At 39.6% G+C, this 17,434-nt stretch overlaps 1 protein-coding gene across 1 annotated transcript in view; it reads right to left on the bottom strand.

Annotated features, from left to right (window-relative positions):
- Nucleotides 1-10,139: 10,139 nt before the first annotated feature.
- The window catches only part of HSD17B11 (hydroxysteroid 17-beta dehydrogenase 11), a 49,269-nt gene continuing 41,974 nt past the window's right edge, over nt 10,140-17,434 (bottom strand). Inside the window, exons 6-7 of the mRNA XM_054683830.2 lie at nt 14,016-14,132; nt 10,140-10,896 (exon numbers count right to left, since the gene is read on the bottom strand). Of these exons, the coding sequence (XP_054539805.1) occupies nt 10,806-10,896; nt 14,016-14,132 (208 nt within the window). The 3' untranslated portion in view covers nt 10,140-10,805. The remainder of the gene's footprint in view (nt 10,897-14,015; nt 14,133-17,434) is intronic.

Below are 17,434 nucleotides of genomic sequence, written 5' to 3' on the forward strand. Positions count from 1 at the left end.
TGTCTTTATGACATCACTGGCTTCATTTCAACAAATTTTCATAACAAGTAAAAATGTTTAATTTGCTTTGATCACATTTTAGGTCAGTTTCCTACTGATATGAATGAAGGTACCTTAAATTTATCATTAATTTGTCTTTCACTCACATTTTAGGATGAGATGCTTTCAGTAAAATTTTCTCAACTAAGCTAAAATCATCCATAGCATTTAGAATCTTATTAAAATAAGACATTTTCTAAATTTTGGTCTGCTTTTTTTTTCTTTCATTAATGTCCCTTTTGAGAGCCATCTGCCTACCGGTTTTAGAAATGTAATTATCTTTATTCAGGTAAGAATAATTATCTTTGTACAAAGGGTCAACACTAAGCCATCATTTCTCTGAAGATCATAAAATGAGGAAGTTATGGAAATTATGACCATTAATCTACTGTTTGTTTAGGCTAAGTGTAGTAATCTGACACGTAGAGGTTTGGGAATATAATCTCTTCAAATACATACTCTTTTCTTTTCCTTCCTGGTGGGTTTCATTAGTTCATTGCCAAGGGTTCTATTCATGTATACTGCCAAACTGATAACACAGTATTAGGTATTCTTAAAAGACATATAAACCTCTCCTTGAGGTTCCAAAACCCCTATCCAAATACACAAACCCCAAACTCATATTTCATGCAGAGCCTTGGCATGTTTTGGATTACAAAACCTCTTGCTTCATCACTCCATACCAATCCTCCTTGTAGTACCAAAGAGAGCGTCCCGATCTCTATAGTCTGGTTCTCAATCTTTCTTTTATTTTCTCCTAATTCTTCTTCCTCTGTTTATTCCAAACTCTTCCTGCCTAAAAGTTGTCTCTTTTGCTTTCAAATATTTTCAGATCTCTCCCATTATAAAAATATTCAACAAAATCATCCTGTCTTCCATATTTTACTGTCAAATTAGTCTACAGTGATTACCTCTGTTTTCTGGTTTCCCCTTTCCTTAAGAGAACAGAAATCTCTTGTCCTTTTACCTGTTTTACTCTCTACCTGGTGCAAAGTGCTATGACAGCTGCATATAAGGAGCAACAGGAGTTCACAGGAAGGGCAAATTACCCAGCCCTGAGAATGGAAGTGGGAGTTGAGCTATAAATGGGGCCCTGAGGATGACAGGAGTAAGCCAGTGATGAAGGAGATAAGAGTGTTCCATATACAGAAAACCAGGTATGCCAACACTAGGAGGTGAGGAATCATGGTGAGGTCAAGGAATAAGAAGTTCTGGCTGGGCACGGTGGCTCAGGCCTGTAATCCCAGCACTTTGGGAGACTGAGGCAGGTGGATCACTTGAGGCCAGGAGTTCGAGACCAGCCTGGGCAACGCGGTGGAACCCCCGTCTCTACTAAAATACAAAAATTAGCCAGGCCTGGTGGTATGTGCCTGTAGTCCCAGCTACTCAGGAGGCTGAAGCACAAGAATCACTTGAATCTGGGAGTCGGAGGTTGCAGTGAGCTGAGACTGTGTCACTGCACTCCAGCCTGACAGAGTGAGACCCTGTCTCAAAAAAACAAAAACAAAAAACAACAAAAATAAAAAAGAAGTTCTGTCTTGGAAACAGGGTGTGGGGTAGAGAGAAGTTAGATAACTTAGCAGAGGCTCAATCACTCAGAGCATAGGATCAGTAAGGGCTAGTGAAAGGTGTTGAACAGGGAACCCATACCATCAGATGCACACCCCAGAAATGCTGCAGTTTGGAGAATGCATTGAAGGGAGGACAAGAATAGATGGAGGGAGACCAGTTAGGAAGCTTTTCATTAGTCTAGACCAGGCTGGGCACAGTGGCTCACGCCTGTAATCTCAGCAATTTGAAAGGCCAAGGTGGGTGGATCTCTTGAGCTCAGGAGCTCGAGACCAGCCTGGGAAACATAGGGAGACCCCCATCTTTACAAAAAATACAAAAAGTGGTTGGGCATGGTGGCACGTGCCTATAGTCCCAGCTACTTAGGAGGCTGAGGTGGGAGGATAGCTTGAGCCTAGAAAGTGGAGGTGGCAGTCAGCTGAGATTGCGCCACTGCACTCTAGGCCTGGGCCCAGGAGTGAGACCCTGTCTCAAAATCATCATCATCATCATCATCATCATCCTGTAGCCCAGAAGTCACAGTGGCCTGAATGAGGGTGGTGGCAAATGAGACATTAAGGAAACAGAATAATATGATATATAGGCCTTTATTTATTAAATATATAGAAAACACTTGGTTTGTTTCAGAGACTATTCCAGGTATTGGGGTAATACCAGTGAACAAAATAGATGAAAACAAATCTGTTCCCTTGGGAAACTAACACTCTAGGGGCAATGTAGACAATAAAGAAGATAAATAAACAAAATGTATAGAATGCTCTACAGTGATAAATGCCAAGGAAAAAAATAGAGAATAGAGGGAGAAATGGAATCTTGTAGGGTATGGCTGTGTGGGGTAGGGTTGCAGTTTTACGTATAGAGTAGGAAGACCTCAAAAGAAAGACCTAAGCAAACAGACTTAAAAGAAAGAAGGGGCTAGCTATGTAGATATCTGGAGGAAGAGCATCTAGAGAGAGTGAACAGTAATATACTAAGGCTTTGAAGTAGAAACATGCCTGGTGGGTTGAGGGAGCATCAAGGGGACCTATGTAGCTGGAGAGAATTGAATGAGGGTGAGGATAGTGCGACAGTTAGTTTTATGGGTCAACATGACTAGGCTATAGTCCCCAGTTATCCAATCAAACACTAATCTAGGTGTTGTTGTGAAGGTATTGTACATGCGGTTAACATCTATATTCAGTAGTAGTTAAGTAAAGGAAATTATTCTTTATCATGTGGATGGGCCTTAACCAATTAGTTGGAAGGTTGTGAAAGCAAAACTGAGGTTTCCCTGAGTCAAAAGAGGTTCTGCTTCAACATTGCACCATCAGTTCCCACCTAAGAGTTTACAGCTTTCTAGGCTACCCTACAGATCTCAGACCTGCTAGCCTCCCACAATCACTTAAGCCAGTTCCTCAATTTCTTGAAATACATCTCTCTCTCTCCGTGTGTGTGTGTGTGTGTGTGTGTGTGCTGTGTGTATATATAAATGTATGCATACACAATCTCCTACTGTTTCTCTGGAGAACCCTGATTTATACAGGTAGTAAGGTAGTGGTGTAATTGTAGGGACAAAAGGCTGGATTACATATCGCCTTGTAAAGTCACGGTAAGTACTTTAGCTTTAAGTTTTAGATGAGAAATTAATGGAGGATTTTGAGCCTGAAGCATGACACAATCTCATATATCTTTTTTTAACTTTTATTTTTAGGTTCAGGAGTACATGTGCAGGTTTGTTATATAGGTAAATTGCATGTCTTGGGGATTTGGTGCACAGATTATTTTGCCACCCAGGTAATAAGCATAATACCCAATAGGTAGTTTTTCGATCCTCACCCTCCTACCACCCTCCGCCCTCAAGTAGGCCCCTGTGTCTGTTTTTCCCTTCTTTATGTCTATACGTACTTGATGTTTAGCTCCTACGTATAAGTGAGAACATGTGGTATTTGGTTTTCTGTTCCTGTGTTAGTTTGCTTAGGCTAATGGCCTCCAGCTCCATCCATGGTTTTGTTTTTTTTGTTTTTTTGAGATGGAGTCTCCCTCTGTTGCTCAGGCTAAGTGCAGTGGCTTGATCTTGGATCACTGCACTCCGCCTCCTGGGATCAAGCGATTCTCCTGCCTCAGTTTCTCGAGTAGCTGGGATTACAGGTGCTCGCCACCATGCCTGGATAATTTTTGTATATTTAGTAGAGATGGGGTTTCACCATGTTGACCAGGCTCGTCTCGAACTCCTGACCTTGTGATTTGCCTGCCTCAGCCTCCCAAAGTGCTGGGATTACAGGTGTGAGCCACCGCGCCTGTCCTCCATATGAATTTTTAAATAGTTTTTTTTTCTAATTTTGTGAAGAATGTCATTGGTAGTTCGATAGGAATAGCATTAAGTCTATAAATTGCTTTGGGCAGTATGGCCATTTTAACAATATTGATTTCTTCCCACTCATGAACATGGAATATTTTTCCATTTGTTTGTGTCATTTCTGATTTCTTTGAGCAGTGTTTGTAATTATCATTGTAGAGATCTTTCACTTTCCTAGTTAGTTTTATTCTTAGGTATTTTATTCTTTTCACAGCTATTGTGAATGGGATTGCTTCTTGACTTGGCTCTCAGCTTGGATGTTGTTTATGTATATGAATGCTACTGACTTTTGTACATTGATTGTGTATCCTGAAGCATTGCTAAAGTTGTTTATTAGATGTATTAGTCCATTTTCATACTGCTATAAAGAACCACCCAAGACTGGGCAACTTATAAAGAAAAAAGGTTTAGTTGACTCACAGTTCATCATGGCTGGGGAGGCCTGGGGAAACTTACAATCATGGTAGAAGGCAAAGGGGAAGCAAGGCACCTTCTTCACAAGGCAGCAGGAAGGAGAAGTGCCCAGTGAAGGGGCAAGTACCCCTTATAAAACCATCAGATCTCATGAGAACCCACTATCATAACAGCATGGGAGAAACTGCCCCCGTTATTCAATTACCTCCACCTGGTCTCTCCCTTGACACGTGGGTATTACAATTCAACATGAGATTTGGGTGGGGACACAAAGCCTAACCATATCACAGATCAAGAAGCTTTTGGGCAGAGATTATGGGATTTTCCTAGATATAGAATTGTATCTCACTTACAAACAGGCAGAGTTTGACTTCCTCTTTTCCTATATGGATGCCTTTTCTTTCTTTCTCTTGCCTGGTTGCTCTGGCTAGGATTTCCAGTACTGTGTTGAATAGTTGTGAGAGAGGGCAACCTTGTTTTGTGCCAGTTTTCAAGGGGAATGCTTCCAGCTTTTGCCCATTCAGTATTACATTGGCTGTGGGTTTTTCATAGATGGCTCTATTATTTTGAAGTATGTTCCTTCAACGCCTAGTGTGTTGAGAGTTTTTAATCTTAAGAGATGTTGAATTTTATTGAAAGCCTTTTCTGCATTTATTGAGATGATCATGTGGTTTTTGTTTTTAGTTCTGTTTCTGTGATGAATCATATTTATTGATTTGCATATATTGAACCAACCTTATATCCCAGGTATAAAGCCTACTTGATTGTGGTGGATTAGGTTTTTGATGTGCTACTGAGTTCAGTTTGCTAGTATTTTGTTGAGGATTTTTACATCTATGTTCATTAAGGGTACTGGCCTGAAGTTTTCATTTTTGTGGTGTCTCTGCCAGGTTTTGGTATCAGGGTGATGCTGGCCTCATTGAATGAGTTAGGGAGGAGTCCCCCCTCCTCAATTTTTTGGAATAGTTTCAGTAGGAATGGTACCAGCTCTTAATATATCTGGCAGAATTTGGCTGTGATTCTGTCTGGTCCTGGGCTTATTCTTGTTGTTAGGCTTTTATTACTGATTCAATTTTGGAACTCCTTATTGATCTGGTCAGGGATTCAATTTCTTCCTGGTTCAATCTTGGGAGGTTGTATTTCCAGGAATTTATCCATTTCTTGTAGGTTTTACAACTTCTGTACCTAGGAGTATTCATAGTAGTCTCTGAGGGTTTTTTGTTTTTCTGTATGGTTAGTGGTTACCCTTTGTCATCGCTGATTGTGTTTATTTGGATCTTCTCTTTTTTCATTAGTCTAGCTATGTGGTCTATCTATCTCATTTATTCTTTCAAAGAACCAATTCTTGGATTCGCTGATCTTTTGTATTTTTTTTTTTTGCATCTCCATTTCCTTCCTTTCAGCTCTGATTTTGGTTATTTCTTGTATTCTGCTGGCTTTCGGGTTGGTTTGCCCTCATTTCTCTAGTTCCTCTACATGTGATGTTAGGTGGTTAATTTGAGGTCTTTCTAACTTTTTGATTGGGCATTTTGCACCATAAGCTTCCCTCTTGACATTGCTTTAGCTGTGTCCCAGAGATTCTGGTATTTTGTATCTCTGTTCTCATTAGTTTCAACGTATTTCTTGATTTCTGCTTTAATTTGATTGTTTACCAAATAGTCATTCAGGAGCAGTTTGTTCAATTTTCATGTAATGGTATGGTTTTGAACAATTTTCTTAGTATTGATTTCTATACTAATTGTGCTGTGGTTCAATAATATGCTTGGTATGATTTCGTTTTTTTTTTTAATTTGCTGAGGATTGTTTTATGTCCAATTATGTGGTTTAGAGTATGTGCCATGTGCAAATAAGAATGTATATTCTATTGTTCGTGGGTGGAGAGTTCTGTAGGTATCTCTTAGGCCCATATGGTCAGTGTTGAGTTCAGCTCCTGAAAAATCTGTTAGTTTTCTGCCTCAATGATGTGTCTAATATTGTCAGTTGGGTGTTGACGTCTCCCACTGTTATTTTGTGGTTACCTAAGTCTTTTCATAGGTCTCCATAAACTTGTTTAATGAATCTGCATGTTGCTCCTGTGTTGGGAGGATATTTAGGATAGTTAGGTCTTCTTATTCCCATTACATAATGCCCTTCTTTGTCTTTTTTGGTCTTTGTTTGTTTAAAGTGTTTTGTCTGAAATTAGAAGAGCAACCCATGATTTTTTTTTGTTTGTTTTCCATTTGCTTGGTAGATTTTTCTCCATCCCTTTACTTTGAGCCTATGGGTGTCACTGCATGTGGGAAAGGTCTCTTGAAGACACTGTGTCATTGAGTCTTGCTTCTTTATCCAACTTCCCACTCCAGGCCTTTCAATTAGGGCATTTAGCCCATTTACATTCAAGTTTAATATTGATATGTGTGGATTTGATCCTGTCATTTTGTTGTTAACTGGTTATTTTGCAGACTTGCTTGTGCAGTTGCTTTGTAGTGTCAATGGTCTATGTACCTAAGTGTGATTTTGTAGTGGATGGTAATGATCTATCTTTTCCATATTTAGCACTCCCTTTAGGACCTCTTATAAGGCAGGCCTGGTGGTAATAAATTCCCTTAGCATTTGCTTGTCTGAAAAAGATCTTAATTCTCCTTCACTTATGAAGCTTAGTTTGGCTAGGTATAAAATTATTCGTTGGAATTTCTTTAAGAATGCTGAATATAGGCCCCCAATATCTTCTGGCTTGTAAGTTTTCTGCTGAAAAGTCCATTGTTAGCCTGATGAGGTTCCCTTTGTATGTGACCTGCCCCTTCTCTCTAGCTGCCTGGAAAGTTTTTTCTTTCATTTCAACCTTTGAGAATTGGATGATTATGTATCTTGGGGATAGTTACTCAGTCAGACAAAAATGAAAAAGATTAGGCTGGGCATGGTGGCTCACAACTGTAATCTCAGCACTTTGGGAGGATGAGGCAAGAGGATCACCTGAACCTAGGAGTTCAATACCAGCCTGGGCCGGGCACAGTGGCTCATGCCTGTAATCCCAGCACTTTGGGAGGTGGAGGCAGGCGGATCACAAGGTCAAGGGATAGGACCATCCTGGCCAACATGGTGAAACCCTGTCTCTACTAAAAATACAAAATTAGCTGGGTGTGGTGGCACACACCTGTAGTCCCAGCTACTCAGGAGGCTGAGGGAGGAGAATCCCTTCAACCTGGGAGGTGGAGGTTGCAGTGAGCTGAGATTGCGCCACTGCACTCCAGCCTGGTGACAGAGTGAGACTCCATCTCAAAAAATAAATAAATAAAAATAAAAATAAATAAATAAAAGACCAGCCTGGGCAAGATGGTGAGACCTCATCTCAACCATAAAAAAAAAAAAATTAGCCAGGTATGGTGTTGTACACCTGTAGTTCCAGCTATCAATGAATCCCCTGGTTCAGGACCACAGAATATCATACTAGTTGGCAATGAGAAATCATTCCTCATTTACCTGAAGACAACCTAAAGCTCTTTTATTTTAGTATGTCTCTCAGAATTAGCTCTATTGATGACCGAGATGAATCTTCCCACCAAACTGCTGAGAAGTGAAATCAGAGTTAGGATAAACTTCATTCCAATAACATTGACAAGCTTTCAGACTTTGAGACTAATGTTGGAAAGCTTCTTTCTTCTTCTTCTTTTCTTCCTCTTCTTCTTCCCTTCTTTTCTTCTTCTTCTCCTTCTCCCTATTCCTCCTCCTCCTTTCTTCTTCCTCTTCTTCTCTTCCCCTCCTCCTCCTCTTCCCCTTCCCCTTCCTCCTCTTCTTCTTATCAAAATTCAAAATCCCCATGATACTATAGTCATTCATCTTTTCTCCAGAGTAAGGGCTATAGACTCCAAGGTTCTTCTGGGTTTCTGCTACTACTGCTGTGTTCACAGCTAGTTCAATGCCTTCTAACAATGCCTTCTGCACAGGACTGCTGAAGGACTAAGTGGCAAACTGTGCCTGCCACATGGTTAACATTCAGTAAATGGGGCACACTACGATTTGCCCACATAACATCAAAAGAAGTAATGCTTATTTCTCATAATGGTTAACGCTAAAGTTCATCCAAATGTTAATTTATGACAAGTGTTCTAGGAGCCAAAATATGTTTATTAGGAAAAGTTGGCAGTATATTTGGGCCTTGATTATCTTACTAAAGTTTGCTAAAGGCTTTCTCCTAGTCTACTTCACTGGCAGGTGGCTAGCAGTCTGGAACAAGTATAATTTAAATAAAAGAATAAACAATTAAATCTATTTCAAAGTGAGTTAGAAGCTGAGTGTAACAGGCTCTCCACTTTCTAGTGTCATTTCTGTTACCAGGATAGGTGTTTTAATCTATAATTCTGTGGATATTCAACCCTAGAGTGCTAGTAGAGTATAGCTGATGTATGGAGTGGAATCTAAGTTATATTATTCAAATATAATGTTTGGGAGACAAGAATTTTTGACGCATATGTATTTACACTAACTAAATGCAAACTGTAGTCCAACAGCAATGCTATTTTGATTCTCTGAATTAGAAGAAGGTAATTGATGGGAAAGAGGGAGAAATTTACCATAGAAATGATGCTTTCTGAGAAATTATCTTATATGTTATAGAATCTGTAACATAACCTTCCTTAAACATATTACCAAATGATCCTTATAATTTGTGATGACACTGATGATATTACTTAACTTGTTGAATGGGCTAATTGATGTAAGTTAAGTGTTTAGGACAGTAACTGACATATGTTGCATAAATATTAGTTTCTGCTTAAAATCTGGATCAAAATCTTTCTCCAAAAATTTTCTGAACCTAAACGTAGCTCACTTGCTACATTTAACAGGATGTTAAAGGATTCTGCCTTATGTGTTTTCTGAATATGAACTGTCTGATAAAAGGATTAAAGTTCTCCATGTGTATGTGTTTGACATAGCCTTTTTTATTTTTATTTATTTTTGAGATGGAGTCTTGCTCTATTGCCCAAACTGGAGTGCAGTGGCACAATCTTGGCTCACTACAACCTCCGCCTCCAGGGTTCAAATGATTCTCCTGGCCCAACCTCCTGAGTAGCTGAGATTACAAGTGCCCACCACCACACCCAGCTAATTTTTTTTTTTTTTTTTTTTTTTTTTGAGACAGAGTCTCCCTCTGTCTCCGGGCTGGAGTACAGTGGCACCATTTCGGCTCGCTGCAACCTCAACCTCCTGGGTTCAAGTGATTCTCCTGACTCAGCCTCCCAAGTAGCTGGGACTACAGGCACCCGCCACCACACCCAGCTAATGTTTGTGGATTTTTAGTAGAAATGGGGTTTCACCATGTTGGCCAGGATGCTACTGCTCCAAAGAAGTGCTTCTCAAATTTTAGTATGCATACAAATCATCCACCCGCCTCGGCCTCTCAAAGTGCTGGGACTATAGGCATGAGCCACCGCGCCTGGCCTACACCCAGCTAATTTTTGTATTTTTAGTAGAGATGGGGTTTCACTATGTTGGCCAGGCTGGTCTCAAACTCCTGACCTCGTGATCCACCCACCTCGACCTCTCAAAGTGCTGGGATTGCAGGCGTGAGCCACTGTGACCAGCCGTGTTTGACATAGTCTTGAAAATATTTTTCTTTCGTAGAAGAAACCTAACAAACCTACTAAAATTTTAAATTTATAGATCTGATCTTATAGTCCCATCTCAATGAGCCTCACATCCAAGAAATTTCCAGTTTTTAAAAAAAGATTGCACAATTTATTTTCCTTTAATTTGAAGGTTAAGTCATGTTCTGTTTAAGACAAAAAGATGGAAACACCAAAAGTTTAAGTGTGATCTATTTATTATTGCTGCCATTTGTGGGTACATTCTCTCAATTCTCCTTAAATCCCAGTGATGCCTTTATACTTGCAACACGTGTATCCACCTCTAGCTTCCCTGTGCAGAAATGTTTGGCATTGGAATGTGAGGTATCTCTCAGGAAACAGAGTGGCAATGGGTAGGATGAAACCTACCCATTGAGAGTTCATGATATTCATTGTGAAATACCACTAGATATAGTCCTTCATTTTATTTAGAGAGCTTGAAGTTTCTGATTTTATGTAGAACAGAAAAAGAAACACAAATTATACAAAATTTAAGTGCAATCAAAAATAAAAATATATGTTAAATAAACGGTTATGGTACAAATTTTGCAAAGCCTTCAGGTGAGCCATAAATAATCTTGGAAATTATTTTAATAAAGTCATTTTGGTTCTTTTTCTTCATTTTCCTTAAAGTCACCTCTAAAGGTATTTCTCTGTTTATATCATATGTAATCAGCTTTTGGCTAAAGAACAAGTGGTAGTAGATGAAGACTGCCAAAGCCTCAAAAATGATATTGAAGAAATGGGGATAATTAGAAAAAACAGAAGTTCAAACATTAAAATTCTGGCACTATCAGATGACATCAACCTAAACCTGGTAAATCAGTTTTCAGAAAACTAGGTGCTTATTGCGCTTTCATTTTATATCCAATAACTGCATCAAACTTAACACTGATTTTTCGTTTTAAAACTGCCAGGAAACGCTCAGGAAGGATCCTAAAAGAAAGATATATGCAAATAATTAGAAAATTAATATTAAGTGCATTTGTAGAATACCCTCTTTAGAAATACTTTTAAGTTATCATGTATCGTCATGTTCATGTTAAATAAGATTAAGCATCTTAAATCCGAGTCACTACTATATATTCTTTCCCATTAAATCTATTTCCTTTTCAAATGGAAAAGAAGGCTTAGCCTTTTTTACAGTAGAATAACCTGAAGTAGTCAGTTTTTGAAACAAAAGATCTGAGGGAGGAGGTATAAGAACTGAAGAGATGAGATACTAAAGACTTTACAAAAAGAAACCCGACATTAAAAAGGAAATGAGAATAGGAACTAATTTTGTACTTTATAATGCAGAATATTATTAAAATGTTCCACTAAGAGACTGGCGAAGTGGAACTGCTAAATAAAAATGCAGACAACGCTTTGGTTTTGAGCATAATGCTGAACCAATTATTTCACCTTTCAGTTTAAATTCCTCACATGTAAATGGAAAAATTAACATCTATCCCTCAGTGTTCTTTTGTGGAATCAATGTGTTACTATATTAAATAAAATGTCTTGGCCTGGCGTGGTGGCTCACGCCTGTAATCCCAGCACTTTGGGAGGCAGAGGCGGGTGGATCACGAGGTCAGGAGACCGAGATCATCCTGGCTAACACGGTGAAACCCTGTCTCTACTAAAAATACAAAAAATTAGCCAGGCATGGTGGCAGGTGCCTGTAGTCCCAGCTATTCAGGAGGCTAAGGCAGAAGAATTGCTTGAACCTGGGAGGTGGAGGTTGCAGTGAGCCCAGATCATGCCATTGCGCTCCAGCCTGGGCGACACAGCAAGACTCCGTCCCCCACAGCAACCCCCCAAAAAATGTCTTGAATAGTGACGGACACTAGCAGGTCTCATCTCTTTTCTCCAGACACTACACTTAGAATATTTAGGGACTTGTCACATTCCAGCGGGTCTGGGAGAAAACAAAACAGAATATGTAAATCAACATAATAATATACAGAAATCTGCCTAGATGGCATGAAAAGAGGGTTTGGAAATATGACACCAATGTGACCTCATAACAAGAATTAGGGCAATGATAATAATAATAGTAGTAGTTATAATAACAGTGGCATATAACATTTATTGAGTACTTACAATGTACTGAGTACTTTTTATTTTATTTATTTATTTTTGAGGTACGGTCTTGCTCTGTTGCTCAAGATGGAGTGCAGTGGCATGATCATGGCTCGCTGCAGCCTCAACTTTCTGAGCTCAAGCAATTCTCCCACTTCAGCCTCCTGAGTAGCTGGTACTACAGGTGTGTTCCAACACGCCTGGCTAATGTTTTTGATTTCTAGTAGAGACAAGGTCTTATTACGTTGCCCAGGCTTGGCTTGAACTCTTGACCTCAAGCAATCCTTCTGCCTCAGCCTCTCAAAGTGCTGGGATTACAGGTGTGAGCCACCGTGCCCAGCCCTGAGTACTTTAAGAGCATTATTTTCTTTATTCGTCTCAGCCCTATAAAGTCCAATTGTTTTCTCCATGTTACAGATAAAGAAACTGAACTTCAGATAAGTTAAAAAACTAATCCATGTTCATGTTGCAAGCAAGTCACACAAACACAGCTTCATTCAACTCCAGAGCACAAACTTTGAGTCTTTATGTTTAAAGGTCTAGAAACTAGAATTAATTTATTCAATCAACAAACATTTTGGTGCCTCTAATGTGTCAGTCACTCTTCAAAATGCAGAGCATACAGTGATGAAAACTAGGCAAAATTCCTTCTTCTATAGGTTTATATTCTAAGGGGCTGCGATCACTGAGTGCATACTTACGTAACATGAAAAGTACAATGCCAGAAACATCACAGGCTTTAACTCGTCTACTCACCAAAGAGATCCCTGAGCTTTACTATCTAAACCTCCAAGGCATGTTCATCATAGTTTTTAGCAGAAGGGGCAAGAAAGCCTAACATATGTCATGCTTTTCATTTCTTGAGTTTTTTGCTCTTCGCATCAGTAATTCTCAAAATATAATCTCTGGACCACTGTCTGTGGCAGTTGCCTATTAAAATACAGATTTCCGGTCCAACTCAAACATCCATGTTAAAATCTTTAGAAGTGAGATCAAGGGATCTATTTTTAAATAGACTTCCCAAGTGATCCTGATATCCCACTGACTTGGAGAAGCCCAGTCTAGGACAGGCAGCAAGAGGCTTTTTCTCCCAGCTGTCCTAAGGCACCTCTCCCCTTTCCCCTCCTTATGTGGCCAGCCTCATTGCCACACAGCTTTCCCAGATGAGGAATGAAGCAGTGTGTTATGATGAGACATTCGTGAAACTAGTGGTTTCCAATCTTGGCTGGATAACTGAATCACCTAGAAAGTTATTTTATCTCTCAAAGCCCAGGCCACACTCCAAACCAAGTCAATCAGAATTTGGGGGAGTTGGTCTCAGGCAGCGCATTTTTTAAACCTCCCAGGTGAATTCCAGTGTGCACCAAAGTTGAGAGCTACTGCTCCAAAGAAGTGCTTCTCAAATTTTAATATGCGTACAAATCATCTAGAACTTATTGAAATGCAAATTCTGACTCAAGAGATCAGGAGAGTCTATATTTCTAACAAACTTCCAGGTAATGTGTGTAGTCCAAGAACCACATTGGAAGAAGCAAGACTCAAGGATTTCTAAAATTATAAAAAAAAATTTAGCAATTCATATACTTCAGTATGATTTTGCACAAAACAAAAGCTCAATGATTATCTGTTGTATCTTTAAATAAATACCTAAAACTTAACTCTGGTCTCCTTTAATATCATTGTTCTATGATTCCATTATGTAAAGATGCTTAAAAACTATCCTTCTTCAGAGTCATTCATTTATAAGACAAGACTTGCAGAAATATACAAATTTCTTTCTTTACAAAAAGTAAAAATGTGTGGAAATTACTCAGTTCATTTACCCAAGAGCTGTATCAATCTTGCCTCAATGTTATTGAGCCTGTTATTTTTATTAAGTCAATTCCATTTAACTGTACTTTATCAACTGCCTGATTTAAATGTCAGCAAAAAATGCAATAGATAATTGTTATTTTACCTTTCATTTCTAAGGTTTCTTAACTGTCACTTACCTTTCCAATGTTGTTAAAAAAGCTATAGAAGATGGAATAAAAATCATCTTCTGCTCAGTCAGAATCCCATGCATCAGCCTGTTTACCACTTCCTCAGGTTCCAGAGTGGGTCCCAAACTGAAATCAGAGGCAGTCTTCAGAAACAAAATACTTCACCGAGGCTTCAGCTTTAGTTTGGTGCTAACCAACAGCTTTAGTATGGTACAGACACCATAACATAACTGATTTGTAGTGTCTAGCCTAGTATAGGTGCTCAGAAATGGTAGCTACTTTACCATTGATAATAATAACAACAATCATTCACTTAGTGCTTATCGTGTACCACACACTGTGCTAAACCTTCTACATAGGTTATTTCATTGACGTTTGACAATAACCTTATGAAGGCAATATTATAATTCCTATTCCACAAATAAGAATTATAGAAGTAACTAAGATTCAAATATAATTGAGCTAGATTAGGTCTGACAACTTTACTTTTAAACTTTAAGCAGTCTCGGGAAAAAAATCAGATATTATTATACAAGTTTTATTATATACTCAGTCTCCTTAGTGAACAATTCCTAAAGCATCAGAGGAATTAGAATATGACAGGTACGTGCCCACCTTTAGGCCCTTCATCTCCACATGATATGCTTATATTTATTAGGTCTTTGGTTTTTTTGGTTGTTGGTGTTTTTTTTGGTTTGTTTTTTTGAGGCAGGGTCTCACTCTGTCACCCAGGCTGGAGTGCAGTGGTGAGATCTTGGCTCACTGCAACCTCCACCTACTGGGTTCAAGCGATTTTCCTGCCTTGGCCCCTCAAGTAGCTGGGACTACAGATGTACGCCACCACTCCAGGCTATTTTTTGTATTTTTAGTAGAGATAGGGTTTCACCATATTGCCCAGGCTGGTCTTGAACTCCTGGACTCAAGTGATCCGCCAGCCTCGGCCTCCCAAAGTGCTGGGATTGCAGGCAGGAGCCACTGCAATTAGGTTTTGGCTTTGTTACTTAGTTCCATGTTACATCTTTGTTGTGTAATCACTCAAGTATATGTACCACAGACTAGCAGGTGGCCCCCAAAAAGTGGGTTTTAGGCTGGGTGTGACGGTTCAGGCCTGTATCCCCATAATCCCAGCACTTTGGGAGGCTGAGGCGGGTGGAGTGCTTGAGCCCAGGACTTCGAGATCAGCCTAGCCATCATGGCAAAATCCTGTCTCTACAAAGAAATACAAAAGAAAATTAGGCAAGAGTGGTGGTGCACTCTTGTAGTGCTAGCTACTCAGGAGGCTGAGGCTAGAGGATCCTTTGAGCCTGGGAGGCTGAGGCTGCAGTGGGCCATGATTGTTCCACTGCATTCCAGCCTGGACAACAGAGCTAGACCCTGTCTCTAAATAAATAAATAGATATATAAGTGGCTTAAAAAAATCAGTTACAGAAGTGCACTTAGAGAGGAGCTGCACAAGAGTTAGTACTGAGACTTTTTAACATTTTATTAATGACTTAGAAAAAATGATACATAATTAAATGTACTCATGAAATTTGCCATGCCACTCAACTATTTGGGTGGCTAACATTTTGGGGAGGCTTATTTTTAATGTGTGTGTCTAGTTAAAAGAAGTGAGACACCAGGCGTGGTGCTCAATGCCTGTAATCCCAGCACTTTGGGAGGCCGAGGCAAGCAGATCACTTGAGGTCAGGAGTTTGAGACCAGCCTGGCCAACATGATGAAACCCCATCTCTACTAAAAATACAAAATTAGCCAGGCATGATGGCAGGCACCTGTAATTCCAGCTACTCGAGAGGCTGAGGCAGGAGAATCACTAGAACCCGGGAGGCAGAGATTGTAGTGACCCAAGATCGTGCCACTGCACCCCAGCCTGGGCAACAAAGTGAAACTTTGCTGCAAAAAAAAAAAAAAAAAGAAGTGAGGCAAAAAGTACTGGATGTGCCAGGCAGAGTGACTCACGCCTGTAATCTTAGCAATTTGGGAGGGTTAGGCGGGAGGACCACTTGAGCCCAGGAGTTGGAAACCAGCCTAGGCAAGATGGTGAGATCTCGTCTCAAAAAAACAAAAACAAAAACAAAACTGGATGAAATTCTTTAGAAATAAATAAAGAATAATTCATTCAGAAAAAATATATATTTTGAAGTAAAACTGGGACAATTGAGAAGTATAATATTGTATTTAAAAGTGAGCATGATTATTGGATCCATGAAGGAGAGTAGAGCTTAAAAATATATAAGCTTTAATTCTCAGCACAGTTCATTCATTTATTAGAATATTGTGTTCACCATGGGACCTTGAAGCAATAGTATTACATATGAAAATCTTGGAGATTTGATAGGAGAGGAAATGTAATAATGAAATCGATGGCTTTTGGCCTAATGGAAGCAAAAAATCAAAGGCAACGGAAGCTTGCAGCATAAACAGGTAGGGGTATCAAGGAGGATGAATCCAGAAACTGAAGGATGCTATGCCTTGAAAAGCATTTAGAGGGAAATTCATTTTGTAGCACATTGCTACCAGACTTCAATATTCTCAAGCTCCATGAAAGCTTATAGACACCTGTGTAAATAGAGCACTCTCTCATCCACACTGTGGCCTTGCTAACCTACCTATCAAGCGGTGCTGCATTCACCAAACTTTTCTAGTGTACCCGATTTCTTTACCTAAGGTTTTTAGCCCCTGTCAGATAACTTTTTATTGAAATAAATGACTGTTCAATATCATAATTTTAAAAGCCAAAAGAAAAGGCTTTCAGAAAAAACTCAATTTCTTAGCAAAATAGTATCTTAATCATTAAAATGTCAGTATGTGGAAACATTTTTTTTCCCAATACGCTAAAGTTAACGAGAGTTACAAATCCCATTAAACAAATGTTCTTAATGGATTTTGTAGAAACTATCCAAAAACACTTCAAGCCAAACTGCTGGGGTGGGAAAGGAGGGTGCATGTTGGGGTAGAGAAATACTGAGGGGGAAAGAGTATTTTCGTCTGAAGGATTGTATTTGATGACCTACTTTAACCACTTAAGTAATGAGTAATTTTGGGGAAAACATTTCAACTCTTTTTTTTTTTTTTTGAGACAGAGTCTCGCTCTGTCGCCCAGGCTGGAGTGCAGTGGCACGATCTCAGCTCACTGCAACCTCCGCCTCCCAGGCTCAAGCAATTCTCCTGCTTCAGCCTCCCAAGTAGCTGGGATTACAGGCATGTGCCACCACGCCTGGCTAATTTTTGTATTTTTAGTAGAGACGGGGTTTCACCATGTTAGCCAGGCTGGTCTCGAACTCCTGATCTCAGGTAATCTGCCTGTCTTGGCCTCCCAAAGTGCTGGGATTACAGGCGTGAGCCACTGTGCCTGGCCTCAACTCTTTAAATCTCAGGTTTTTGTTTTTGTTATTTCCTAATCTGAAAAATAAGGATAGTGCAGTGGT

This window comes from Pan troglodytes, chromosome 3 (assembly GCF_028858775.2).
Source record: "Pan troglodytes isolate AG18354 chromosome 3, NHGRI_mPanTro3-v2.0_pri, whole genome shotgun sequence".
NCBI classification, from domain to species: Eukaryota; Metazoa; Chordata; class Mammalia; order Primates; family Hominidae; genus Pan; species Pan troglodytes.